This window comes from Nuphar pumila, chromosome 1 (assembly GCF_984573655.1).
Source record: "Nuphar pumila chromosome 1, dmNupPumi1.hap1.1, whole genome shotgun sequence".
Classification (NCBI taxonomy): Eukaryota; Viridiplantae; Streptophyta; class Magnoliopsida; order Nymphaeales; family Nymphaeaceae; genus Nuphar; species Nuphar pumila.
The window spans coordinates 53,509,561-53,537,512 of NC_143249.1; the positions used below are offsets into that span (position 1 = coordinate 53,509,561).

At 40.2% G+C, this 27,952-nt stretch overlaps 2 protein-coding genes across 2 annotated transcripts; both read left to right on the plus strand.

Annotated features, from left to right (window-relative positions):
• The first annotated feature begins 11,611 nt into the window (after window positions 1–11,611).
• Window positions 11,612–12,187, plus strand: LOC149848933 (uncharacterized). The gene is made up of 2 exons (XM_090005890.1): window positions 11,612–11,857; window positions 11,930–12,187. Exons 1-2 carry the CDS (start codon window positions 11,612–11,614, stop codon window positions 12,185–12,187), a joined length of 504 nt encoding a protein of 167 aa, XP_089862016.1.
• Window positions 12,188–18,394: 6,207 nt separating this feature from the next.
• Window positions 18,395–20,053, plus strand: LOC149848934 (uncharacterized). Its single transcript, XM_090012908.1, has 4 exons — window positions 18,395–18,413; window positions 18,496–18,600; window positions 18,699–19,052; window positions 19,875–20,053. Exons 1-4 carry the CDS (start codon window positions 18,411–18,413, stop codon window positions 19,959–19,961), a joined length of 549 nt encoding a protein of 182 aa, XP_089869034.1. The 5' UTR covers window positions 18,395–18,410; the 3' UTR covers window positions 19,962–20,053.
• Window positions 20,054–27,952: the final 7,899 nt, after the last annotated feature.

The following is a 27,952-nucleotide window of genomic DNA, read 5'->3' on the forward strand; positions in this document are numbered from 1 at the left end:
CTGCAACCATGGCTGAGAATCAGCAGATTACTCGTCTCCTTAGGGAGTACTTCATGCCTAACACCTATACTCCCGCCTCCTGCATCACAAGACCTGATGTAGGAGCAAATCAGTTTGAGATTAAGGCCAGTGTAATCCAAATGTTACCCTCATTTTATGGCCTTAGCAATGAAGATCCATATCGTCATCTCGACGAATTCTTAGAGATTTGTTCTACAGTGAGAATAAACAACTTTGGAGATGATGCTATGAGGTTGACCCTGTTTCCCTTCTCTCTGAAGGATAAAGCCAAACACTGGCTGAAGGCATTAGATACAGTTAGAATTACCACGTGAGAACATATGCAAAGAGAATTTTTAAAGAAATATTTCCCAATCGGTAAGACGAATCAGTATTGAAAAGCCATCACCAGTTTTACGCAAATAGAGGGGGAACTGTTTCATGAGACTTGGGAGAGGATGAAGGATCTTCTCCGCAAGTGTCCCCACCACCAGGTGCCTCGATGGCAACTGGTGCAATATTTCTATGACGGTCTTACTGAGAAGAATCGTCAAATGGTTGATGCCGCATGTGGGGGCACTTTCATGCTCAAGAGTGAGGATGAAGCGTGTTTGCTCTTTGAGACATTAAGTGAGAATTCAATGCACCACGCGACAGCTTCACGGTCTGATAGAGTTACACCTGTACAGGATAGTGCTAAGAAGGCATGTATTTTCGAAATAGGGATGAACCTTGAGTTGAGCAACAAGGTAGACCAACTGTCCTAGAAATTAGATCAATTGTTGTTGGGTCCCTCTCCTGCCATGCAGGTGTGTGCGTTGTGTGCGAGTCCTGCACACCATGTTCTCCAGTGTCCACCTGCGTCACAGTATCCTGAGTTTGTCCAAGAGCAGGCTCAGATGGCTCAGAACTTCGCTAGGCCCGCACCCAATCCATTTGCCAATACTTACAACCCGGGCTGGCGAAACCATCCAAATTTCTCATGGCGTAACTCACAAGCCCAAGCTCCTAACCCTTCCCAGAATCAATCCAGGCAAGGTGGTTATACACCTGGATTTCACAGATCCAATGATCCTTCAGCCCAACCTGCGTATAATCAAATCCATTTTCAGGAGCCTTCACATAGTCAGTCCTTCGAGGACAAAATGCTACAAGCATTTTCAGATATTAAGGCAAATTTGAGCTCACATACCCAGTCAATTTCAAAGTTAGAAACTCAAATGGGGCAGCTCGCTGAAGCACTTAGCAGGAGAAGTGAGGGAGCATTGCCTAGTCAGCCTATAGTTAACCCTAGGGGTAAAGAACCTCTGCAGAGTTTGCATATGACAGATACACATCAAGAGCAAGCTCAGGCAGTAGTAACCCTTAGAAGTGGGAAGCAGTACCATTCGAGGGAGGCTGCAGAAGAAAGAGAGAAGATAAGTAAGAAGCAGCCTGTCCCTAATGTTTTACCTCAGGAAAGCGAGAAGGTTCTTCAATTTGGGCCTTCCACAACCCATATTCCTAAAGCCCCCTTTCCTGAGGCGTTAGAGAAACCGAGAGCATTAGGTAAGTCGGGAGTAAACATGCAAGAGATGCTTGAGATATTCAAGCACGTCCATATAAACCTTCCCTTACTAGATGCCATCCAGCAAGTCCCTGCATATGCAAAGTTCCTCAAAGAGCTTTGTACGCAGAAAAGGAAGTTGAGGTCCCATGCGCAGAAGAAAATATATTTGACAGAGCAGATCAGTGCAGTATTGCAACACCAGACTTCACCCAAACTTAAGGACCCAGGGACCCCTATCATCTCATGTGTCATAGGAAACATTACTGTTGAGCGTGCTTTGCTTGACCTTGGGGCAAGTGTTAACATTTTGCCGGGTTTCTTCTATGACAAATTTGGATTGAAAAAGATGAAATCCACACCTATGACGCTTCAATTAGCGGATAGATCGATTAAGGTCCCAAGAGGGATACTTGAAGATGTGTTAGTCAAGGTGGAGGATTGTTATTTCCCTGTTGACTTCGTGATATTAGATATGGAGGGAGTTGATAGCATCAGACAGACTCCTATTATTCTTGGTCGCCCTTTCCTAGCTACCGCCAATGCGTGCATCAATTGCCGCACTGGTGAAATGGATGTTTCATTTGGAAATAGGAAAATGAGGATGAACATTTTTTGTGCATCGATGGAGTCTGATACTGAAGAAGCTTCTTTTGAGGTTGATATCATTCAAGATATTATAGAAGCTGAACATGATTGGTTGTTGAGTGATCCACCTCAAGAGGAGATTGATGAATCATTCAAAGAGGATCGCCTTGATATGATAGATAGTGAGGCAGATAATGTCAGTGGGATTTGGCATCCTGAACCACTTCCAGAGTTAGCTGAGAAGCCCGCAAAGCCATCGATAGAGAGTCCCCCAGAGTTGGAGTTGAAGCCTTTACCAGCTTCACTCAAGTATGTCTTTTTAGGAAAAGAGCAGACTCTCCCAGTTATTATTTCTGCAAACCTAACAGATTCACAGGAGCATCAGTTGTTACAGGTTTTGCATAAGCACAAGGAAGCTATTGGATGGTCAGTGGCGGATTTAAAGGGGATTGGCCCCTCCTTTTGTATGCATCGGATCATTATGGATGAGGGAGCTAAACCCTCAAGAGAATCACAAAGGAGATTAAATCCTCACATGAAAGAAGTGGTGAAAAAGGAAGTAGTTAAATTGTTAGATGCTGGGATTATTTATCCTATCTCCGATAGTCAGTGGGTGAGTCCTACCCAGGTTGTTCCCAAAAAGTCTGGGCTCACTGTGGAAAAGAATGAGAAAGGAGAGAGCATTCCCATGAGGATTACTACGGGATGGCGAGTATGTATTGACTATAGGAAGTTGAACAGTGCAACTAGGAAAGATCATTTCCCGTTACCGTTCATCGACCAAATTTTAGAAAGACTTGCAGGCCAGCAATATTATTGCTTTTTAGATGGATATTCCGGATATAACCAGGTGGCCGTTCATCCCGAGGATCAGGATAAGACGACATTTACCTGTCCCTATGGTACATTTGCATATAGGAGGATGCCGTTTGGGCTTTGTAATGCCCCGGCTACATTTCAGAGATGTATGATGGCGATTTTCTCTGACATGATGGATGATGTCCTTGAGATTTTCATGGACGATTTCTCGGTTTATGGCTCTTCTTTTGATGATTGTCTCAAAAAATTATCTCGTGTACTTCAGCGCTGTAGGGAGACAAATCTAGTGTTGAGTTGGGAAAAGAGTCATTTCATGGTACAACAGGGGATTGTTCTTGGACATATTGTGTCTGAGAAAGGTATTGAGGTCGATAAGGCCAAAGTGGAGACCATTGTCAAATTAGCTCCACCGACCTCTGTGAGGCAAGTGCGTTCATTTTTAGGGCATGCAGGTTTCTATAGACGGTTCATTAAGGATTTTAGTCAGATTTCTAGACCGTTGTATAACCTGTTGTCGAAAGATCAGTCGTTTGTGTTTGATGATGCCTGTCTGAAGGCATTTTTAGCCTTAAAGGAAGCATTGACCACTGCTCCTATTCTCAGATCTCCTGAGTGGTCAATGCCTTTTGAGATTATGTGTGACGCTTCAGATTATGCGGTTGGAGCTATTTTAGGACAGAAAATTGAGAAACGATCTCATGTTATTCATTATGCTAGTAGGACTCTTTCTGACATACAAATGCATTATACTACCACTGAGAAGGAGTTACTAGCCATTGTATTTGCACTTGAGAAGTTTCGATCATATTTGTTAGGCTCCAAAGTTATCATTTACTCAGATCATGCCGCATTAAGATATTTGATGAGTAAAAAGGATGCTAAACCGCGTCTCATTTGTTGGATTCTTCTGTTACAAGAATTTGATATTGAGATTCGAGATAAGAGTGGATGTAAGAATCTTGTAGCAGATCATCTGTCTAGACTGACTATAGATTCATCTATTGATCAAGGACAGATTGTTGATTCTTTTTCGGATGAGCAGTTATTTCATGTCAAGCGTTTACCTTGGTTCGCGAATATTGTAAATTTTCTGGTTACTAGAGAGTATCCTGCACACTGGAACCGGAATGAAAAAGATAGATTTTTTGCGCAGGTGAAACATTATTTTTGGGAGGAACCAGAATTATTTAGATCATGCCCGGACCAGATGATTCGGAGATGTGTGCCTGAAGAAGAGTATCATTCCATTTTATCATTTTGTCATTCTTTAGCTTGTGGAGGTCATTTTTCTAGTCGGAAGACCGCTGCAAAGGTCCTTCAGTCTGGATTTTGGTGGCCCACACTTCATAGAGATGCTCACGAATTCTGTAGGAAGTGTTTGCGATGTCAGCAAATAGGTCGCATTACCAAGCGCGACATGATGCCTCTTTTACCTATTCTGATTGTGGAAATTTTTGATGTTTGGGGCATTGATTTCATGGGTCCTTTTCCGCCATCATTTGGATTTACATATATTTTAGTGGCGGTTGATTATGTTTCAAAATGGGTCGAGGCTGTGGCCACCCGGACCAACGATCATAAAGAGGTGCTTCGGTTTATCAAGCACAATATTTTTAGTCGGTTCGGAGTTCCTAGAGCGATCATCAGTGATGGTGGGACGCATTTTCGTAATGTGCAGGTAGCTTCCTTACTTAGGAAATATTCTGTGCATTATCGGATTGCTACACCTTACCACCCATAAACCAGTGGCCAAGTTGAGGTATCTAACAGGGAGATAAAGAGGATTCTTGAAAAGACAGTCAAACCAGACCGCAAGGATTGGTCTCAGCGCCTTGATGATGCCTTGTGGGCTTATAGGACTGCTTTCAAGACCCCGAATGGTATGTCACCATTTCGATTAGTTTTCGGGAAACCTTGCCATCTTCCTGTTGAGTTAGAACATCGAGCATATTGGGCTATAAAAAAATTCAATTTCAACATGAACCAAGCTGGAGTCGAGAGAAAATTATAGTTGAGTGAGCTAGAGGAATTGCGTAATGAAGCCTATGAGAGTGCAAAGATTTACAAAGCTCGAACTAAGCATTTTCATGATCGATATATTGTTAGGAAACAGTTCGAGCCTGGGCAAAAGGTATGGCTTTATCATTCACGTCTTCATCTTTTTCCAAGTAAGTTGAAGTCAAGATGGAATGGTCCATTTGTTGTGCATAGGGTGTTTCCATATGGAGCGATAGATCTTTTTGACCCTCGTACGGGTGCTATTTTTAAAGTAAATGGGCAACGGCTGAAGCCTTATATTATAGATATTGTGACAGGACAAGACATTGAGGATGTTGATCTTTTAGAAGTTTAGGACTCACACATGTTTGTATATATTTTAAAAATTTTGTAAATATTCATAGAAAAACAATTTTTTTAAGAGTACTTTCATATAGTTCATGTGCATAATTCATAAACCATAATCATGGTAGGCATATTTTCACATTTTAGATTTCATTGAGTTTACTTTCTTTCCCTCATTGATTTTATCTCATGTGCATTCACTTAGTTTCACATAAGCATGGGGGAATGCCACTGGGACAGTGTAATTCAAGCATGGGGGAGGGTGTAGTAGCTCACCAGAATATTTTTGTCTACGTTCTTGCACATGTTTACACATCTCTCATAAAAAGTAGATTTTTAAAGAAAGAGTTTGAACTTATATGAATGTTATTTCAAATCTGATGTTTTTAGAGGATTTTTAAGCCCCACAAAATTTTTTTTCTGACATAGATCTAAAAATTATGGTTGTTTATGTGGATTTCGAGGAAATGATGATAGATACATGTTAGAGTTTATTTTGAATCATAAATATGAATATGCACAGTTTTATTTTGAAAAACTAAGCAAATGAACAAAAGCATAAAAATGAGCTCAAAAAGTGAGAAAAAGCATGTGTTAGGTTGTTTGGATAATTTCACAATCCTTAGTAGATGGAACTTAGATGTAAGTTGAAACTTTTAATTCCATTTCGAAAAGGAGAGTGGAAAACTTCGTGATCCTAAGTAGCTGAGAAAGATACAAGTTGAAATGTTTGACTCTCATGTTATAAGGGTGAATGAAGGAAGTCACTTTTATGTCTTAGTTGATATCTTTTGGTATGAAAAAGTATAGAAGATATTGACATTGCACAAGGCATAAAAGCAGACCACACGCAAGCTATATGAGAAAAATAAGTGCGCAAAAAGAAAAAGCGTGAAAAGAAAAAAAATAGAGAAAAGAGCTTAAAAAGAAAGAAAAGTTCAGTGCTTAGAAGTGTGATTGAGAAAACCTGTGCAGAAAACATATGAGTGAGGATAAGTAAATAATAATATGTTTTTATTGGATTTTCTAAGAATAAAACATAAATAATTGTGATATTTAGAAAAGTGAAAGAAATTCTTTTTCTATGGTGGTACATAAAAGACTCTAATTATATTTTGATTTTGAAATAACAGGAAATATTTGTAAAAATAAAGTCTTTGATTACCTACTGATTATGAGGATGTGTAATATTATGCATACATGACAAAGATGTTTGTGGGTAGCATCACTGCAAACCCTCACGAGACCTTACTCGTCCACTGGGGTAACCCAAGGGTTGAAAGGGCTTGTTGCATGAGCTAAATGCAACCGTGATTCCTACGAAAGTGAGTTAGGTGATAGTTTGATTTCTTGCATTTTTCTAGTTTGCTCGAGGACTAGCAAAACATAAGCATGGGGGTATTTGATCATGCATATAATTTAGAGTTTATTAACATTTAAATATGCATGATTTTATGAAATAGTGTTTCAAAAACCCAATTTTATGTTAGTTTTTGAGTAAATGTGCTAAAATGATTTAAAATTAGAAAATGAATAAAAAATAGTTTTATTTTATATTCTTATACCTATTTTAGTTTTAGTTGGTTTTAGCTTTTATTAAAAAGAAAAAAAAATTAGAAAAATAGTTTTATTCAATTTAAGTTTTTTTTAGAAAAGAAAAGAAAAAAATATAGTAGATTAGTTTTGAAGTTCTTTAATAAATAGTTTTGTTTTTGAAAAGTTTCACAGTTTTCTTTACTTGTGAAAAGAAAAAAAATAAAATATAAAAATAAATAAATAAAAATAAATAAATAAATAAGAAACCAAACTGGGTGGAACCGGTTTGTATTTTAAAAAAAAAAAAATACAAATAATAAGTAGCAAGTAAAAACCAAACCGGTTGGAACCGGTTTGGAAGTTTTGAAAATAAAAAGGGGTTGTTTCAAACCGGTTCCAATCGGTGTAAACCCTTTTAAAAAGGGGCGTACAACAGATCAGAGGGGGCTCCAGTTTTGTGCGCCAGAAATTTGCTTTTCCCCCTCTGATTTTCCCTTCTTCCTTCTGTTTTTCCTAATTGCCGGATTCCCTCATTTCCTTCTTCTTCTTCTTCTTCTTCTTCTTCTTCTTCTTCTTCTTCTTTTTCTTCTTCTTCTTCTTTTTCCAGCAGCAACAGCCGATCATCCTCATCCGGTGGCAAGGAAATTTCCAGTCGATTGCGGCGCCTGAAGTGGAAGCCACCTTTTCCTTCAATTCCCGGTAAGTCATCTAGTTCTTCTTATTTCTTCTTCTTCTTCTTCTTCTTCTTCTTCTTCTTCTTCTTCGTTTTTAATTCTGTCTGAATGATAATCTGAAAAAAAAGAAACATAAAAAGAAAAAAAAAGGTTTCTGTAAAGAACTCCGATGATGAACGAGGATGTTGCTGGAATGCTATGATGATCTGCAATTGTTGATGACTGATCTGGCTGAATTCCATAAAGTGTCGATTAATTGAATTTTCATTGATTAATTGTGAAAAATCAATCGGATATCTGAATCTGATAGAAATATTGTAATCAGAATTTCTGAATTCTAATCACCGTGCTGCTATTGTTTTTCGGTGAGTAATTCTTTCATAATAAAAATCTGGAGTGATTAACTGAATGATGTTTAAGAAATTCCAGCATGAGTGAGCCTTGTTTAATCAATTGAAGAAGCCGGATTGAGATATTTCCAATCGATTAACAAAACAAATTAATACATTTGTTTTTCCGGCATCTCTGTTTTTTTTTTTTCCGGCAATAGATTATCTGATCTCTGGTGAAGCAAGACGGATCAGAATCCATTTGTAATGCTGTGGAAATCCATTTTTGCTGTAATGAAAATCCAATTTGCGTTACTGGATTTCCTAGTGTTCTTTGTTTGATTGATCAGAATCTATTTGTTTGTGTTGCTGTAATGAAAATCCGTTGTTTGATTGCTGATCTCTAGAGTGTGTTGATGGAAATGGATTGTAATGTCATGGAAATCCATTTCGGTGTTCTGATATCATATACTGATTTTTCTGTTTAGCTATTAGTTACTTTCTAGTAATTACTTTGTTAATTGAATTGATGAATTGTTAAAATGATTTGTTAGTGTTTAGTTTTCAACAAATTACATTAGTGTTTAGCATTTAGGTTAAGAGCATTTGATTTCATTAGTATATGTTCAATTTAGCATAAAAATTTCATTTAGTAAACAATGCATGCCTAGTCATACTTACATTCGTGTAGTATTATCATTGCTTATATCAATATAATTTTCAACATTCATTTCGTGCATTTTAGATAGCATCATTCTAGTTTTATTCTTGTATTGTGTACTGCTTGTGTTCATTGAATTTGTGCAGGATAACGAAGGAGTGGAGTTGAAGCGATTGCATAACATGGGAAGTGCAAGAATAGAAGATGTTTTTCTCTTATTTTAGAATTTAGGAATTTAATTGGGTTTGTAAATATTGCACTTTACGCCCTCTGCGAAGGGTATTCATTTGTTGTAATAGCTAGTTGTTTTTACTTTTCTGAACATTTTACATTTCCATAATTCAGCAATAAAGATTAGTTTAGAATTGTGTGCTTGAATACAAAATATTCTCGTTCCCTGAGTTCGACCCGGTCTCATCCACTAGTGAGAACCGGTTTTTATTATTTGATGTCTGGTTTTCACATGCTTTTCATATAAAAATCTTTTCAAAATTTACAATGATTGTAAGAAGACATCAGTCACGATAATACTGCTTATCTTGGACCATGATGCTGGAATTGTATCTTCCTTGCTTACTTACTGAGATGTTTGATGTTATTGTCTAAGTGTGTTAATGCTTGAGATTGTCACTTATCACTTAGCATTATCTTTACTTCACGACTGGTATTAGTACGGTTATTGTGCTTGTCTTGTTCTGGGTTCCCTAATTGCTTGTTGTTCAACAGTTGTTTGGCTCAGTTCCTTGTTTTGCTTAGTTCCCTTGTTTCATTGTTCAGTAGTTGCTTGGCTTGTTTTCCTTGTTCAGTTCGTGGTAGTTTGTTGTATTTGTTACTTTCACTGATGCTTAGACTTGTAACACGTGCACCTACTTGACACACACACATGTATCATGGTTTAAATGTTTCTAATTGTTCCATCATGTTAGCAATATCCTGTTACTTGTAGTTTCAAGTATGACATATTTGTATCCTGCTTGATGCTTTTCCTTAGAAATGATAATGTATGAATGGTTTATCTCACCAGCTCGCAAGAGTACTGACCCCGTTTTATGGGGATACAGGTGTTTGGCTTCTAGTTGTGCGATGGAGCTCGATGTGCGGCGGCGGACTGAACCCACACTCTAGAACTTGAGATCTTGGCAGTGGTCTTTTGAAAAGGAAAATAATGTATATTCCTCACGTATTAATTTGTAATAAATAAAATGTTTCTTTTTGTTGTTCACCCTGTGACCCACTCAGAATTTTCAATTGTTTTTCCCTTGTGAGTTTTTCTGCTTGCGAAATGCTTTCAAAAAAAAATTTACCCTAAAAATTTAAAGATTTTCCAAGTTGGGATTTTGAGGCATCACAGATCTTGGTATCAGAGCAGTGTTTTAGAAGTGTGGTTCAAGTCTCTGCGCGCATCGACCATCGTACTGTAAGTATGCCTCATTAGTATAATTATGTTTCTGTTGCTTAAGTTGTTGTTCTCTCTGTGCTTGAGGTAGTGTACTCATAAGTATGAGTTGTCTTGTGCTTGTGGATGTGGAATCCTAAGCTAGTTAGTGCTTCCTTGTGTTTTCCAACTTCGTTGGATATATTCATAACCATATTCTTGCTGAAAGGTATTTTGAAAAGCGATCTTTCGGACAGAAGGCCAGCTCCCTGTCTGTGTCGATTGAATCTTTGTATTCCTCGTTGGAGGATGTTGTTGATCCACAGTTGTTCTCGGTGATGAGAACATGTGCGCTTAGTAGTGGCTTTTGCATTGACGATGATGGCAATCAACTCCTGAGAGGGTCGTTGATTGGGGACAACTTAACACCGAACTTCAGGGTGTTGCTGCTCTTGAGGGAGCGTTGTGGGAATTCTTGTTTCCCAACCATAGTTGAAGGGACTCGTGGTGTCTCGCGTTGGCTTAGGTGGTGAATCCTGGTAGTGCTAACGATGTCATTGGAATGGTGATTCTCCAGCGATGTCATTAGGGTGGTGATTCCCTAGTGATGCTATTGAAGTGGTGACTTTTCAGTATTGTTGTTAGAGTGGTGACTCTCTAACAATGTCATTGAAGTGGTGATTCTTCAGCGATACCATTAGGGTGGTGATTCCCTAGTGATGCTACTGAAGTGGTGACTCTTCAGTATTGTCGTTAGAGTGGTGACTTTATAACGATGCCATTGGAGTGGTGATTCTCCAGCGATGCATTAGGGTGGTGTCTTCCTAGTGATGCTACTGAAGTGATGACTCTTCAGTATTGCCGTTAGAGTGGTGACTCTCTAACAATGCCGTTGGAGTGGTGATTCTCCAGTGATGCCATTAGGGTGGTTATTCCCTAGTGATGCTACTGAAGTTGTGACTCTTCAGTATTGCCGTGAGAGTAGTGACTCTCTAACGATGTCGTTAGAGTGGTGATTTTTCAGCGATGCCATTAGGGTGGTGATTTTTCAGCGATGCCATTAGGGTGGTGATTCCCTAGTGATGCTACTAAAGTAGTGATTCTTCAGTATTGCCGTTAGAGTGGTGACTCTCTAACGATGCCATTAGGGTGATGATTCCCTAGTGATGCTACTGAAGTGGTGATTCTTCAGTATTGCTGTTAGAGTGGTGAATCTCTAACGATGCCATTAGAGCGGTGATTCCCTAATGATGCTACTGAGGTGGTGACTCTCCAATAATGCCGGTAAGGTGGTGATTTCCTAGCGATGCCATTAGAGTAGTGACTCTCTTATGAAAGTTGTTGAAGTAATGATTCTTCAATGATGTCATTTGAATGACAATTCTTTTATGATGATGTTGGATTGGTGATTCTCTGGATGACGTGTTAGAGTGGTGATCCTCTAACATTGGTCGTCTAGAATGATGATTGTCTGACGACAGTGGCCCTATGTGGTGTCGCTTGAGATGTTGTGCAATTAGAATTGTGTTGTAGCACTGTTTGAATTATGTGTTGTGTGCTCAAAACCTTAAAAAATTGTTGTGGTTATTACTTAGCGAACATGGTTATGAAACCTATTAAGTTAGTATTATACTTTTTCTGTTCTGATAGATGGCGTGGAAGGCCAGATGCGACGATATCATGGGCACTGTGAACAACCTTGCGGAGGTTGTGCAATAGCAAGTGGTTGCGATGCAACAGATGGGTGTGAACCTTCAACAAGTAGCCCATGATAGGCAGAACATAGGTATGGTCACCTACAAACGCTTTATGGAAATGGATCCTTCTGCCTTTAAGGGTAAGATGGACCCTGAAGCTGCTGAGTCATGGATACGAGAGATAGAATGTATTTTTCACGTTCTGGATGTCCCAGAGAAGCAGAAAGTGAATTTCGGTACCTATCGTTTGAAGGACCACGCTGAGAAGTGGTGGAACACGATCTCTATGGTTAAATTTCAAAACGGGAATGTTACGTGGGATGAATTTGTAGAGGTTTTTAACTCTGCATATTTTCCCAAGCATGAACGAAGCAAGAAAATGCAAGAATTTATGGACCTGCAACAGGGGACGACAACCCTGTCCAATTATATCACTAAGTTTCGTTGTTTGGAGCGATATTGTCCGAACGTATACGTCCTGGAAAAGGATCGAGCAATGAAGTTTGCTTGTGGATTGAAGCCTACTCTGAGAACCAACATGTTCACTAGCGGGCCAAAGTCACTTGACGAGGCCATCGAGGTAGCAACACTGTTTGAAGAAGACCAGATCGAGAAGTAGAAGAACCAGTGGAATGAAATCGGACCATAGACCAATATTCTCACGCGTACTGATAAGAAGGATCCCAGTGGAAATGAGTCCACACCGCCTACAAAGAAGCAAAAGCGTCAGGAAGACCACCAGAACCGAACCGCCAGCAACGAAGTCGATCTCGACAACTAAATGTTCAACGAAAGTGTCGACGATGCAATAGAGATCATGCATTCGGAGTTTTCCCTCTCTATGACGGCAAGTGTTTCAAGTGTGAACAACCTGGGCATATTGCCAAGTTTTGTCCGAAGAGGTCTATTGGAGACCTTGCTTATGCTTATTAGGCTCCATCAACAGAGAAGACGTGATGATGAACGAGGAAACCTGTCAAGATCGTGGATCATTGAAATTGATGTTTTGCGTACCAAGACCATTCTATTGGTCAAAGTGCGTTGACGACACCATGGCATCGAACACTACAAGAAAATTGTTAATTAGCGACGGAAATTAGCGACGGATTTTTCCCGTCGCTACTTAGCGACAGATTAGCTAGAGATAGAATCTGTCGCTAATTTGCGACGGATTAGCGAGGAAACGACTTTTATCGCTAATCTGTCGCTACTTAGCGACGGATTAGCGACTGCATGTTTTTGTCGCTACTTTTGATTACAAGAACACCATTTTAGCGACGGATTTAGAGAGGGAACTCTGTCGTCGCTACTCCGTCGCTAATTAGCGACGGAGTAGCGACAGAATATATTCCGTCGCTTTTTTGGTATTTGGGTTTCGCGACGGCTTCGCGACGGAATTTTTCCGTCGCTAAGCCGTCGCTAAATGTCGCGTAAATCCCTAATCCCATCCCTCTTTCTCTTTTCCCTGTTTCGCTGTACTGCACCCTCCCGCCGCCCGTCGGCCCTCGCCACCGTCCGGCCACCGCCGCTCGCCAGCCGCCGCTCCCCGTCCACCGCTCGCCAGCCGGCGCTCGCCAGCTGCCGCTCCCCGTCAACCTCCCGCCACCGTCCGGCGAAGCGCAGGTTCTTCTTCTTCTTCTTCTTCTTCTTCTTCTTCTTCTTCTTCTTCTTCTTCTTCTTCTTCTTCTTCTAAACGCAGGGGGTACGCCCCTTCCCTGCCGGAAACGGAGGGGGTTTAACCCCCTGCCGTGCTTTCCGGCAGGGGGGGTCGACCCCCTGCGTTTCCGGCAAGGGGGGTCGACCCCCTGTCGGAAAGGCATGGGGGGTCGACCCCCTGCCGGAAACGCATGGGGGGTCGACCCCCTGCCGGAAACGCATGGGGGGTCGACCCCCCTGCCGTAAAGGCACGGCAGGGGGTCAACCCCCCATGCCGGAACTGCCTTTCCGGCAGGGGGTTTAACCCCCTTCCCTGTTTTGAAAAGAATTTTTGTCGGCTGGGCCGGCTGGGCCGGCTTTGGCCCTGTCATAGGCTCGCCTAGCACCCAGCCGACTGGGTGCTGGGCCTGGCGCACCTGCCAGCATGCTGGCAGTCAGCCGAGTGCTACTCGGCTGGCTGCCAGCCAGCCAACAGCCACCAACGTGAATAAAAAGATTTTTTTTTTTGAAATAAAGGGATCATACCCAGCCGATCACTCGGCTGGGCCAACAACGAGGGTTCACGGCTTGACTTCGGCTGGTCTGTCAGCCGACACCCATACCACATCGATCGTGCCATGGATTTCTTTTTGAAAAAAAAAATGAAAAACAAGGAAAAATATCAATATAACATAGTGGATTCGTAGATCCACTGATTCGCCATGGATTTCCATCAAAACATGCATGGAAATCCTACCTCTACCCGATTTCTCAAACGTTTCACATAAGAAAATGCCCGTACCTTGAGAGAAATACCCGATTTTTTTAGTTAGTGTTTCATCTTGTTTCATGATTAGTTAGTTTGTTACTTAATTTGTTTTGTTTTTGTGCAGATTTTTCAACGGAACCAACTCGTGCTCGGCCACCTGTGGTAAGTAAATGACAAAAACAATGCAAATCGGGTAAATACCCGTGGTGAGTAAGTGATGCAAACGTATCACATGTTATTTAATTTATTGAATGCAGCACTTTATTGTTCACACACTCACTTAGTTGTTGATATCTAGGACTGCTTTGTTGGAGTTCGGAGATCATGCTGAGCATGATTTTAATGTAGAAATATGGAAGTGTTCTTATTTTTGGAGTACGGAGTCCATGCTAAGCATGGTAGTAGTTAGTGAGATATTGAAGTGTGTTTGTTGCAGGTACATGTTTGCCATTTATTTGATATGAATGATTATGATGTATTGCAATGTTTGATGTAATTGTATCCATGCTTGCATGTAGTTACTTTCAATTTGATTTTGACTTCCATGTGAAATTTTATAATAAAAGCATGCTTCAAATGATTGTATCATGTCATTAATAGTTTGCACATGAAAATATTAAGTTATCAATGCATGCATCAAAATTCTTGTTATTGTTTGACATAGTATATTGCATGATAAATTTGATATTTTCTTCATCGTCGCATTCTGATTGTTTTTTTCTTAATTCGTTAGGATACTATTCGTAACATCATACGACAGAATGACTGCAAACCGTGAATGGATGTACCGTAGGATAGTGGACAATGAGTTATCGCATGAATATATGGATGGTGTCGATAGTTTTATTGAATTTGCAACGGCGAGTGTCAGTACGGTAGATCCCACAGGTCGGATTAGGTGTCCCTGCAAGATTTGTAAGAATAATCGATTTGTAGAACCTCATGGCGTTAGACATCACCTATACAGGAAGGGTTTTGTGAGTGATTATCAGAACTGGGCGTTTCATGGAGAAGAATTTAGAAACGATTTTGATGCACGGGTGAATGTGGTGCACGATAATCCATATACGAATTTGATATTTGATGCTGCAGGAACAGAACTGGGTTCTGCTATGAGTTCTAGTGATGTAAGAACTGTCGTAGATGAAGAATCACCAAACGATGCAGCTAGTAGATTTTATGATTTACTTAAAGATGCTGATGAGCCACTTTGGAACGGTTGTGAGAGTCACACTATCTTCTCTGCAGTTCTTCAACTAATGAATTTGAAGTCCGAGTATAATTTGAGTCAATCATGTTTTGACCGTTTGTGCATGATTGTGAAGAGTATGTTGCCTAAAGATGAGAAATTGCCACAAAATTTCTATCGTGCGAAAGTTATGGTCAACGCTCTAGGTATGGGTTACAAAAAGATTGATGCTTGTCCAAATCACTGCATGTTGTATTTCAAGGAGCAGGAAAACGACATATCATGCCCGTCATGTGGGCATCCTCGGTTCAAGCCAAAGACAAGAGGCAATGGTAGCACGAGATCAAAGGAAGTTTCATACAAGTCGCTCCGCTACTTTCCTATCACTCCTAGATTGCAGCGATTGTATATGTCTTCAAAGACAGCTAAACACATGAGATGGCATGCAAATAAAGTTCGACACGATGAAAACAAGATCACGCATCCTGTTGACGCTGAAGCTTGGAAGCACTTTGATCGTACTCATCAGAACTTCGCAATGGAAGTGCGAAATGTTAGACTCGGTCTATGTACAGATGGATTTAATCCATTTGGGGGTAGATCAACTCCATACTCATGCTGGCCAGTATTTGTAACTCCATACAACCTTCCACCAAGCTTGTGTATGAAACGTCCAAATCTTTTCTTGTCTCTGTTGATCCCTGGTCCGACCTCACCTGGCCAAAATCTTGATGTATATCTAAGGCCATTGATTGATGAATTAAAAGTACTGTGGGATGACGGTGTTACCACGTATGATGCCCACAAAAAACAAAATTTCAACATGAAGGCCGCTGTTCTATGGACAATCAGTGACTTCCCTGCATATGGTATGTTATCTGGTTGGAGCACACATGGGAGGTTGGCTTGTCCGTACTGCATGGAGGATTCCAAAGCTTTTAGATTGAGGCATGGAAGGAAGCCTTGCTGGTTTGATTGCCATCGTCGATTTCTACCCAGCGATCATCCGTTCCGACGTCAAAAGAATGCATTTACAGCAGGCACAACTGAAATGGAAGGTCCATCCTCAAGATTGTCTGGCATAGAGATTTTAAGAAGATTGCGATACTTTCCAAATGTATTAACAGATGCCCGCAGCCCTACACCCTTCCGTGGATTTGGGAAGGAACACAATTGGACGAAAAAATCTATTTTTTGGGAACTACCGTATTGGCCGACCCTATTGATACGACATAATTTGGATGTGATGCATGTAGAGAAAAATGTGTTTGATAATGTGTTCAATACAGTAATGAATATTAAAGGAAAAACGAAGGATAATCCGAAGGCCCGTATGGATTTAAAATTAATATGTAAAAGACCAGAATTGGAACTCAAAGAGTATAATGGCAAAGTACTGAAACCAAAGGCGAAGTACGTGCTCGGACCTGATCAAATAAAACATGTATGTCAATGGTTGAGACAACTGAGATTTCCAGATGGATATGTCTCTAACATTGCTCGGGCTGTGAAGATTGACGATGGACAGTTATATGGGTTGAAGAGCCATGATTGTCATATCTTTATGCAACGATTGATACCCCTAGCATTCCATGATATGTTAGACAAACCTAAATCCAGGTTTGGAACATATGAACCATTCATATTAGCCTCGCAAGCTCAACAAGTTTATTATACTTCATATCCGAGTATAAAAAAGTCAGATAGAAATGAATGGTGGGCAGTTTGCAAGGTGAAATCCAAACTATACCCCGAGTATGATCAGTTACAAGAAGATGAGTTAGCTGAAGACAGTGATTACTATCAATCAGATGATGTCTGTGACTTCGCTTATGGTCACGATGTTGCGCATGATATGCATGTCATATCTCCATTGGCTGATGAAACATTCATAGAGGAATGTGATCCAAATGATGTACCAAGTGGATGGGCAAACAATGAAGAAGAAGAAGAAGAAGAAGAAGAAGAAGAAGAAGAAGAAGAAAGTCAAACTAGTGACGAGGAAGAATTCTCAAGCTAGTGAAAAAAATCTTATACTTCAAACCTCTATTTAAATGCATTGTAATACTTGATGTGAGTTGTATTGCAATACTTGGTGTGAATGATTAAAAATTTTATTTCAATGTATTGTAATACTTGATACGAATGATTCGAATGCATTGTAATTTATCTGAATGTATTATAATTTATGCAATTAACGAATGATTTGAATTAGTGCAATACTTGATGTCAATGATTTGAATTATTTGAATGCATTGCAATGCTTGATGTGAATGACTTGAATGCATTGTAATACTTGATGTGAATTATTTGAATGTATTGTATGACATATGTTATTTGTTAGAATATGGTTCGTGGAGGTTATAGTGGTCGCTCATCCAGTAGTAGCCAGGCTCAACCTTCATCTTCACGGGCTCCTGTGATAGGTATATCATATAACTAATTAGATGCTTGATTAGTTCAAATGCACATTCTGAGAACTTGGTGTGTATTTTTTTACAGATGATGTTGCGCCTGTATACGACCCACCTACACCAGTTGATCGCACAAGTCAACAGCCAACACAGGAAACAGGGTCTTCACAGGCTGGCACAAGAAGACTCATTCGAATAGTGTATATCGATAATCGACCGTAAGTATTTTGTTTTCAATTATTGCATATCTTTTAAATATTTTATATTGATATTTACTGTGTAACAATTCATGTGCAGCACGAGGTTTGAGCCACAAGAAGTAGTACGGGAGATTAGGAATTCACTTCTTCAACATCTACCAGGACCAGTTGCTCAATGGAAAGAGTACCCAAAGGAGGTATTAGACAGATTGTGGTCCTCATTCATGGTATACAGTTGTTCCTCATAGTTAATGTGTTTCATATTTAATTTATTTAAGCAATGTCTACTAACTTTCTGAAAATATTTGTAGGCTTCGAATCGCTTTGCAACTACGGTGGAAGAAAATGATGCAAGGAAGGTGTGGCAGAAGGTGGCTGCCAATCGATTTGCAGACATGCTGCACACTATGAAGACTGCAGCAAAAAAAGCATCTGGCGTAGTAGATGATCCATTATTGTGGAAGGGCCATGGTCCTATTACTATCAGGAGAGATTACTGGGATGAAATGTGCGATATGTGGGCGGGAGATGCATTTAAAAATCGCTCTGCGAAGGCTTCACAAAATCAATCGAAGATGCCCGAAGCCCATCTACACACAGGTGGATCTAAGACATTTGGGAGCCACCTAAAGAAAATGGTAACTCATCAATATATAATATTAATTTTATAAGTATAGTTGCAAATTTGTGTACTAAATCTTTTGTCATTTAACTTCGCAGGAAGCAGAAAAAGGAGGCAGTGTACCATATAAGGATGTGTTTGTAGAAACACATAAACGGAAGACCACGGGAGTCTTCGTATCAGAGAAGGCGAGAACGACAACGGTATGTATTAATTCTATTAATAATCATTGCAATATATATGCAAGTCATCATAATGTTATCATTAATTATTAATGAATACTTTAAACATTATTTTGTAGGAGGCATATGAGCAACAAATGGTAGAGCGATATGGTGAAGACGCTACTCAGCATCCATCATTTGATCCTACAGCATGGGTGACTGCAGCAGGTGAACCCAAAAAAGGTCGCGTGTTCGGGTTTGGGAGTAATATGAACACTTCACCAGTTATTGGTTCTTCCAGTTACGGCTCACCAACTTCTTGCGCCGACATAAGCTCCAAGCAGCCGACTATTCTTTCCGGTGATGATGTACGCGAGATCATTAATGAATCACTGAATAACTACTTCCAATACACCGTCGCCCCCTTTCTCCGAAATGAGATCAAGGCCGCTGTTCAGGATAGGGGATCTTCGATTCCAGGTCCCTCTCAGGTATAATCACATATATAGTTTTTTTGACTATCTTAAAGCACATCTGAGCATGGTAGAATCACATATAGAGTTTTTCTAGATGCCTTAGAACACATATGAACATGCTATAATCACATATTCAATTTTTTTACTGCCTTAGCACACATATGAGCATGATAGAATCACATATATATATATTTAACTTTTTGTCTGTCTTAGAGCACATATGAGCATGATAGAATCACATATAAAGTTTTTTTGATTGCATTAGAACACATAAGCATGCTATAATCACATATTCAGTTTTTTTACTGCCTAAGAACATATATGAGCATATTATAATCACATATTCTGTTTTTTGACTGCCTTAGCACACATATGAACATGCTATAATAACATATAGAGTTTTTTAACTGCCTTAGAACACATATGAACATGTTATATATCATTTATGATAGAATCACATATAAAATTTTTGGCTTTGCCTGCCTTAGAGCACATATGAGCATGCTATATTCACATATTCAATTTTTTTACTGCCTTAGCACACATACGAGCATGATCGAATCACATATATAGTTTTTTGCTTGCCTTAAAGCACATCTGAGCATGGTAGAATCACATATAGAGTTTTTTTATATGCCTTAGAACACATATGAACATGCTATAATCACATATTCAATTTTTTGACTGCCTTAGCACACATATGAGCATGATAGAATCACATATAGAGTTTTTTTATTGCCTTAGATCACACATGAGCACATGATAGAATCACATATAGTGTGTAATTTATTTCATTATATTTTGTTTATCAATACTGACTGTTCTTTTCTTGTGTAGGCTGCTAGCGATAATCAGGGTAGTGGAGCTGAAGGGACAGATAAAGACAATGAACAAGAAGACGCACAAAATCTTGGCGATGATTAGAGGACTGTGTTGAAGAAGTTCTATTTTTTTTATTTTTCCTAATTGTAATTGTTGAATTGTAAATAATTAAACTTCTTAGTTTTAAGGTGGAACGATTAATTATTATAGATACTTGTTATATGAATTTTTTTGTGTGGTTTGTTTTTTATTTACAGGAAATATAAATTGTACAGGAAATATAAATTGTACAGTTCTCCGTAATTAATTTTTAAATAAATTTTTTTTGATTTTTTTTCGTTTTTGCGACGGATTAGCGACGGATGATTCCGTCGCTATTCATATTAATCTAGCGACGGCTTAGCGACGGAATTAAATCCGTCGCCACGCCGTGGTCGCCGTTTAGTACCGGCGGATTGGCGACGGAATATAGCGCTCGTTATTCCGTCGCAATTAGCGACGGACTTGGCGACGGAATTATTCCGTCGCCAGTTAGCGTCGAAATATTCGCGACGTAAGCATACTGTCGCCGCGTTGTCGCTAATCCGTCGCTAACATGGTTAGCGACGGATTAGCGACGGATTAGCGACGAAAGGTGGTCGTCGCTAATCTACTACTCTGTTGTAGTGGAAGAATGCTCATGGGAGCCTGAAGCGTGTATGAGGGAAAACTATCCCGACTTTTGTGTTTGTGATTTCACGGACGAAATCCTTTTTAAGGAAGGAAGGATGTAAGACCCATGATATTTTTGAGAAAATTTTTATATGTGATGTGTTTTGGTGTGGGTAAATTCTCGTATTACTGAGAGAGTTTCTCATAACTGTGCATATATAGCTATACGAGGTCCTAAATCACGTAATTTTGATTTACGAGGCGATTCAGGGAAAACCGTGACGAATTAAACTTCAATAACCCTAGATTAGATTTATAATATATCTAATTAGTTACTCTCCAAATTCGAAACCTAAACGAGGAAAATACCTTGTTATTTTATGTAAGTTGGCCAAAAAGGGTATATCAATAAAATACGAGTCATAACGAGGACAAAATTCATCAGATTTGGAAACCTAAGTAAATGATTTTAATACTTAGGTTGTATTTTATGAAAAATAAGTTTGAAATAAGACATTTGAATTATTAAAAACCTATCTATTTAAATAAAAAGCAATTTGGGTCTTTAATTTAAGTAAATTATAATTTTTATAAAACCTAAGAGAGGTTCTTCAAAAATTGCAAAAAAGAAGCTTGTTTTTGGCATTGTTAGAAAGTAGGTTAGCATGGGGCCCACCTCAGCCCATGCTACCTTAATTTAAACTAAAAATAATTTCAAAAAAATGCATGCTATAATGAGTTTTTGAAAAGTGTGGAAAAAAATATTTTTGAGGTTGGTTTTAGGCATTTTGGAAAGTGGTTGGCATAGGCCAACGTCTTTCCAAGTGGATGGGCGCCCCTTAGAGGGTAGCCCATACCACATTTCTTGTGGTTAATAAAAAAGAGGTTTTACTAAAAAAAAAATCAGATTTTTGAAAGGGCGCTCATTTGAAAAGTCAAGGAGACAACTCTCCTTGAATCAAGGGGAGTTGTTGAGAGTGGTTGGCCCCTCAAGGCCTAGCCTTAAAGGCCAGTCTTTGACCCAGGAGAGGAGGGTGGGGTGTGGAGATGGGGTACCCTCCATCTCTTCCCCCATTTACTCCCAGCCCTCCATCCCAATCCCCTTGGAATCCCTTCTTTAAAAAGGAGAGGAGAGAGAAAGAGCCCACTCTTTCTCCTCTCCTCTCTGCTTTTTCCCCCAACTCTTTTTTTTCCTTTGCTGTGGGTGTGTGTGTATCAGCAACTCTCCCATCCCAGCTTAAGAAATCCATCGTCCATTCCTACATTTGAATTTTCGGATTTAGCATATGAGTGCTTGTTTTTCTATCATGTGGTCTCGTATAAAATTTAACTGTATGCATGATTAGAAATGGATATTCGTGGTGAACCTAGACCCACTAAGGGTTCGTATTAACACTTGAAAAGGACTTTCAATGATTTTGCATTCTTGGCTTTCCGTTTGATAGCTGGATTCTTTGGATTTTCATGTTTTGAGATGGATTCCGGTTGAGCAAGTTGGTGGCTAGGCTGGGCTCTTTTACAGCTAGCCCCAACCTAGTTTTTCTTCATTTGAGGCCCCATGGCCTTTGCTATTGGCTGCTGCCACCCCTGCAGCCAGCCCCCGAACTGACAAGGGGTCGGTGAGTACAGGCTCCCCCTTACCCCCCCCCCCCCTTTGTGTGGTTTAGAGCATGTGACTGCAGCAGCCCCAACTGGGTTGCTGCGGCCTCCTGGTTGTACCAGGGAGGTCTGAGCCATTTTGGGACCCAGACCTACCTGGGTGACCCACTCACTGAGTGGGGTCACCATGGGGACTTTCCCCTTCGGTTGCCTAGAAGCAACTAGGAACCGGGTGCACATGGCACCCGGATTTCCTACCCTTGGCGCACCCACCCTGTGGGTTGCGTGGGCTGTGGCTACAGCCCTGGTTCGAGCCCCTACCAAGTTCAAACCAGGGGGCTGCACAGCACCTCCCCTTGGTTTACCTTGTGGCAGCTGGGAATCGGGTACACTTGGCACCAGGTTTCCCCCTCTTGGCGCACCCACTATGTGGGGCGCCGGCCAAGGGATGGCCTTGGTCTGGACCCCTGTCGGAGTCAGACTAGGGAGATACAGACCTCCAATCTGTAGCCCTTCCCTTGACCTAGCACGGTCTGGACCCACAAGGTCTAGACCATGCCTTTTTGTTCACACCACCCAAACTGGGTGTTAGGTCGCCCCCATGGGCGTGCCTATGTGCTGTTGCGGGTTGTGACATGCAGCCTTGGTCGGGACCCTTCCCCAGGGTCCGACCAGGGGCATGGGCCTAACACACACCTCTGTGTACTACCCTGCCCCATTAGACCTAGCAGGGTCTGGACCCACAGGATCCAGACCGTGCTGGTGTGTTGACCCACCGGATGGGGGTCTTTGGGCTAGATGCAGGCCATTAGGGTGCAGGCTTGGCCTTGTCCGAACCCACTGGGTTCAGACCAGGGGATCTCCCATGACCCAGCTGGGTCTGGTCACCATTCGGACCAGACCCTTCTAGGTGGTCTTGGCCAACCCATTTTGGCCTAACCCAGCCGAGCCCACCATGGGACTCCCCTTCCCTAACCGGATGCTAGTACACCTGGGCGAGCCTAGTATTGGTCCCATGACCAGTGTTGCTTGGTGGCAGCGCTTGGTATGCACGTAGGGTGCAGACCAAGGTGCACTTGGGCCCAGTGGCCCAGCCACGTAGCAAGCCCCACCCAGGCCTCGCTCTCTTCCCCTTTGGTGCAAGTTGGTGCAGGGTGCTAAGGCACCCGACAATCCTTGCTGCCACGAGGGCAGCTTTGAGCTGGACCCTAGCTCCTAGTCCGAGCCACAAGCAGGCTCAGACATGGTTGTCGTGGCCTTGTTGAGCATTCCGCGGAAGCTCAATGAGTGGCTTCCCCTTCGTTGCCGCCAACCTACAATACAAGGAAATTAGTTATAAAGCAAGGAATTTCGCTTGTAGGCAACAAGAACGTTGTGACCTTGGGCATCGGAGGCTCGTGCCCCACTGTCTCATCATGACAGTGACGTGTGGAGCTTGTGACATGTGCCACGCTACATGCTTGCTTGTATTTTCCCATTTTTCGTCGGACACTCTCGGCAGATAGTCTCGTTCGTGCCCCGTTCGTGCGGGCAAGGTGAGACCTCACACTTGGATATGCAAATGTAATTCTCATACAAATGGGATTAAATTAAGTCTCATTCTCTACACTCGTGAGTGTCAATTTCACGAAGGTCCTTCGCAGATAGTTTCGCTATGCAAAACTTGCCACAGTACGACATATGGAATACGTGTATTTGGGGAAATATGTATTCAAAGCTCTGGACACTCTTTGCTCGTACAATAATGATTGTATTTGTGTTTTGAGCCTCGTGCCACTCAAAAATAGTGAATTGTGCCATTTAATAAATATATGTTCGTATCGTAGCTCCTGCTAAATACTCGTGTGAATGATTGAGACTTCGTGGCCTTCCTTATTTTGCATGTGCACGTTGTCACATCTATGTTTGTGCGAATGTTTAAGACTGTGTGGTTTTGCTTGTTTTGCACGTTAGCACATCTTGACACATATGTCACTGCTTTGGTTTGTTGAGCGTTACTTGTTGTTGACTCATGTTCGAGTATTGATGAATATATTACGCACTAGAGACGTGCTTCACACTCGACATGACATACACTTGGAAACTGGAACACCATCTGGGTATTGGCACAGAACCCCTGTTGAGGGTTGTGACTCGGCTAGTGTGTTTGGGTGATAGCCCCATGATCGTGAGAGAACTCATGTACTGTGATACCCTAGAGATGGAGATGGTAGTGGTGTGAGATCACTTTTACCGACGACATGTTTTTCTTGGGTCGTGTGAGGCCGAACACATGAATGATATGGTAAAGACCTCGTTGTGTACCCCGCAGAGACCACAAGGCGTTTGTAGAGTTTAAATTTATGCAAAGAGGTACGGGTTGGATACGCTTGCAATGTTCATAATTGCAAATAGCATAATACGATCACTTGTTTACTGCTTTGTTGAATGCCACTTAGTTCTTGCATGTCTTTGCACGTGAATGGAAATGAGATACGTAAATATTAACATTTACGTTTGTTGGTTGACTATGTACTCTTCGCACCTGCACATATTGACACGAATGTCCTATGGATCATATGCGACATCGGTACACACACACACAGTGTGTGTGTGTGTGTGTGTGTGTGTGTGTGTGTGTGGTAATTCACCCCTTGGCGTTAAGTTGATCGCATCTTTATTTATCAATGTATGGTTATCGCTTTTGTCGGCAAGGTTCTTCCCTATACTAGTGACGTTGGAGCACACTAATGTTCGAGTATGACCTCGACATTCCTGCTCGTGTTGCCCTGTAGGGAACACAAGGCTAGATGGGTCTAAGTACCTCGAAAGAAGGAATTGTGACTAGAAATGCCTAATTGTGGATTGGTGTACGCGATGATTTTCATCATCATAATGGCTCCATTATTCGCTTGCTTTACTGCTTAAATGCCTGATTAGTTTCGTGTACGTGTGCACTGGGCACATGGTTTACCCTTGACACTTGATCCGTCATGTAAGTACAAAAGGGGACTTGTAATGCATTATAGAAATATATGTTTGTCTGTGAGACTAGATTGAATGCTATGAACTCCGTGGCGAGTTTACGTGGGCTGTAGACCCATTTTGTGAGTTGAGCTCACCTATGTTGTAAACGTGTGGTCACACGTATCTTCTTTCATAATATATCCTATGTGCTTCGGATATATGATTGATGAAACATTCATCATTTCCCTTGAATGCAAATGCTAATTCCATGATCTTGCTAATCGTGTGGTCACGATAATAATGCTTATCTTGGACCATGATGCTGAAATTGTATCTTCCTTGCTTACTTACTGAGATGTTTGATGTTATTGTCTAAGTGTGTTAATGCTTGACATTGTCACTTATCACTTAGCATTATCTTTACTTCACGACTGGTATTAGTACGGTTATTGTGCTTGTCTTGTTCTGGGTTCCCTAATTGCTTGTTGTTCAACAGTTGTTTGGCTCAGTTCCTTGTTTTGCTTAGTTCCCTTGTTTCATTGTTCAGTAGTTGCTTGGCTTGTTTTCCTTGTTCAGTTCGTGGTAGTTTGTTGTATTTGTTACTTTCAATGATGCTTAGACTTGTAACACGTGCACCTACTTGACACACACACATGTATCATGGTTTAAATGTTTCTAATTGTTCCATCATGTTAGCAATATCGTGTTACTTGTAGTTTTCAAGTATGACATATTTGTATCCTGCTTGATGCTTTTTCTTAGAAATGATAATGTATGAATGGTTTATCTCACCAGCTCGCAAGAGTACTGACTCTGTTTTATGGGGATACAGGTGTTTGGCTTCTAGTTGTGCGATGGAGCTCGATGTGCGGTGGCAGACTGAACCCACACTCTAGAACTTGAGATCTTGGCAGTGGTCTTTTGAAAAGGGAAATAATGTATATTCCTCACGTATTAATTTGTAATAAATAAAATGTTTCTTTTTGTTGTTCACCCTGTGACCCACCCAGAATTTCCAATTGTTTTTCCCTTGTGAGTTTTTCTGCTTGCGCAATGCTTTCAAAAAAAAAAAAGCCTAAAAACTTAAGGATTTTCCAAGTTGGGATTTTGGGGCGTCACATTCCATGTGTCGATGATAAGGAAGTATATGATTGACCCGATGCCTGTCATTTAATACGAGAATCCTGAGATACAAAAAGATCTTACGATCGAGGAATGACCTATAGAGATTCTCGATTGATGAGATCAAGTAATATGAAAGAAGACTATCACGGAATTTAAGAATGTACTTCCAAGCTAGAGGAAGAGATGGAAATGAAATATCCATAATTATTTGGTACTTAATCATAATTGAATTTTGTAGACAATTTTTTCAAGGAGGGAAGGATGTAAAACCTGCAAATTTTTTATAATTAGTTTAATAAATAATTGAGGATATATCCTAATTTTTTAGTATTGTCTTTATTTAATCTATTGAAAAGCTAATAAATCATCAGCTTGAGCGAATTAAAGGTTTCAAGGATTTTAAAAACTAAAATTTAAGTTCGCAATTTGAAATCCTTTTGGACTTAAATTTTTAGATCTAAATCTCAGGAAGATCCTAAATCCATTATCTAGGTTAAGCAGATTTAGTATATGGATCTAGAAGTAGGGAAATCCCAAATCCATTAGAGAAAGAGATTAGATTTGCATATTTGGATCTGGATCCTAAGAGGATCCAAAATCCATATTGGATTTGGATATGGTTTGGGTTTGGTTTGATCCAAATAGAATCTTATCCAACATGATCTAGGATCCAATAAGAAATATAAATTAAGGTCTTTATTAAACAATTAAGATTAGATAGTATATTTATTTAATATATTACTTAAGAAATAACAAACTATATTAATGAAGTTATTCCTAAAACTAATCTAAGATATTAGTAAGACAAAACTTAGCTAAATGATAAAACATTAAAGAAAGAAAGAAATAATGAAATGGTCGGCCACCCCTTCCGAGTGGGCCCCATCTAAATTAAAAAAATGTTGAATACACATTTTGGGAGCTTTGATTAAAGGAAGAGCAAAGGGTGGCTCAACCCTCCCACTTATCTAAACAAATTAAAAGAAAAAAAATATAATATAATAATAGTAAAATAAAATACATTAAAATAGAAGTTATGAACATCATAATAAAGGGGTTAAAGTCATTTAAATGACTTGGAAGTAGAAGAGATCACATGTGATGGTCTATTCCCCTCCCCTTGCCATTTAATTTACTCCCTATAAATAGGGAGTCACATACATGGTTAAGGGTCTCTCTCTCAACCCTCTCATTTCCCTATTATCGTCTCTCCCTACATACCCCCCCCCCTCCCTCTTCTCTTTTTTTTTGAGGTTTAGCTATTAGAAACCTTTACCCTCCTCATTCCTCTACTATTCACGCTCTAGTAGAGGCTTTTGGGGTATGGTGCAACCTTTGGATTTACTGCAAGGCGATCTTGAAGGCTATATTCAACTACTTTATAGATCATCCACCAAACTGATTTCTCTTCAAGGTAGGTACTGCATGCATGTGGATCGATATAGGCTGCATAATTAGCAATCTCTTCATGCTATTGATGTTCTGATTTTACATATGTAATTAAGAAGAAAAGCAAAAAGAAATAGAATTTTATGTTTTATAGAAGTGCCATGCATTTTCTGTATATCCATGGTTTTGATGTGTTTGTTGTATATCCGTTAACATGCAATTGAATTTGAGGTTATCGAAAAAATAAACTATAATGTTTGTGATTTTTAAAACTGATGTGATCTTTTTCATTGATATAGGCTAACTTGTGTTTTAGGGACTGTTCTGCATTTAAATATGATAATCAGTAAATTTTAATAGAGGATCTGCAATTTTTTGAGTGA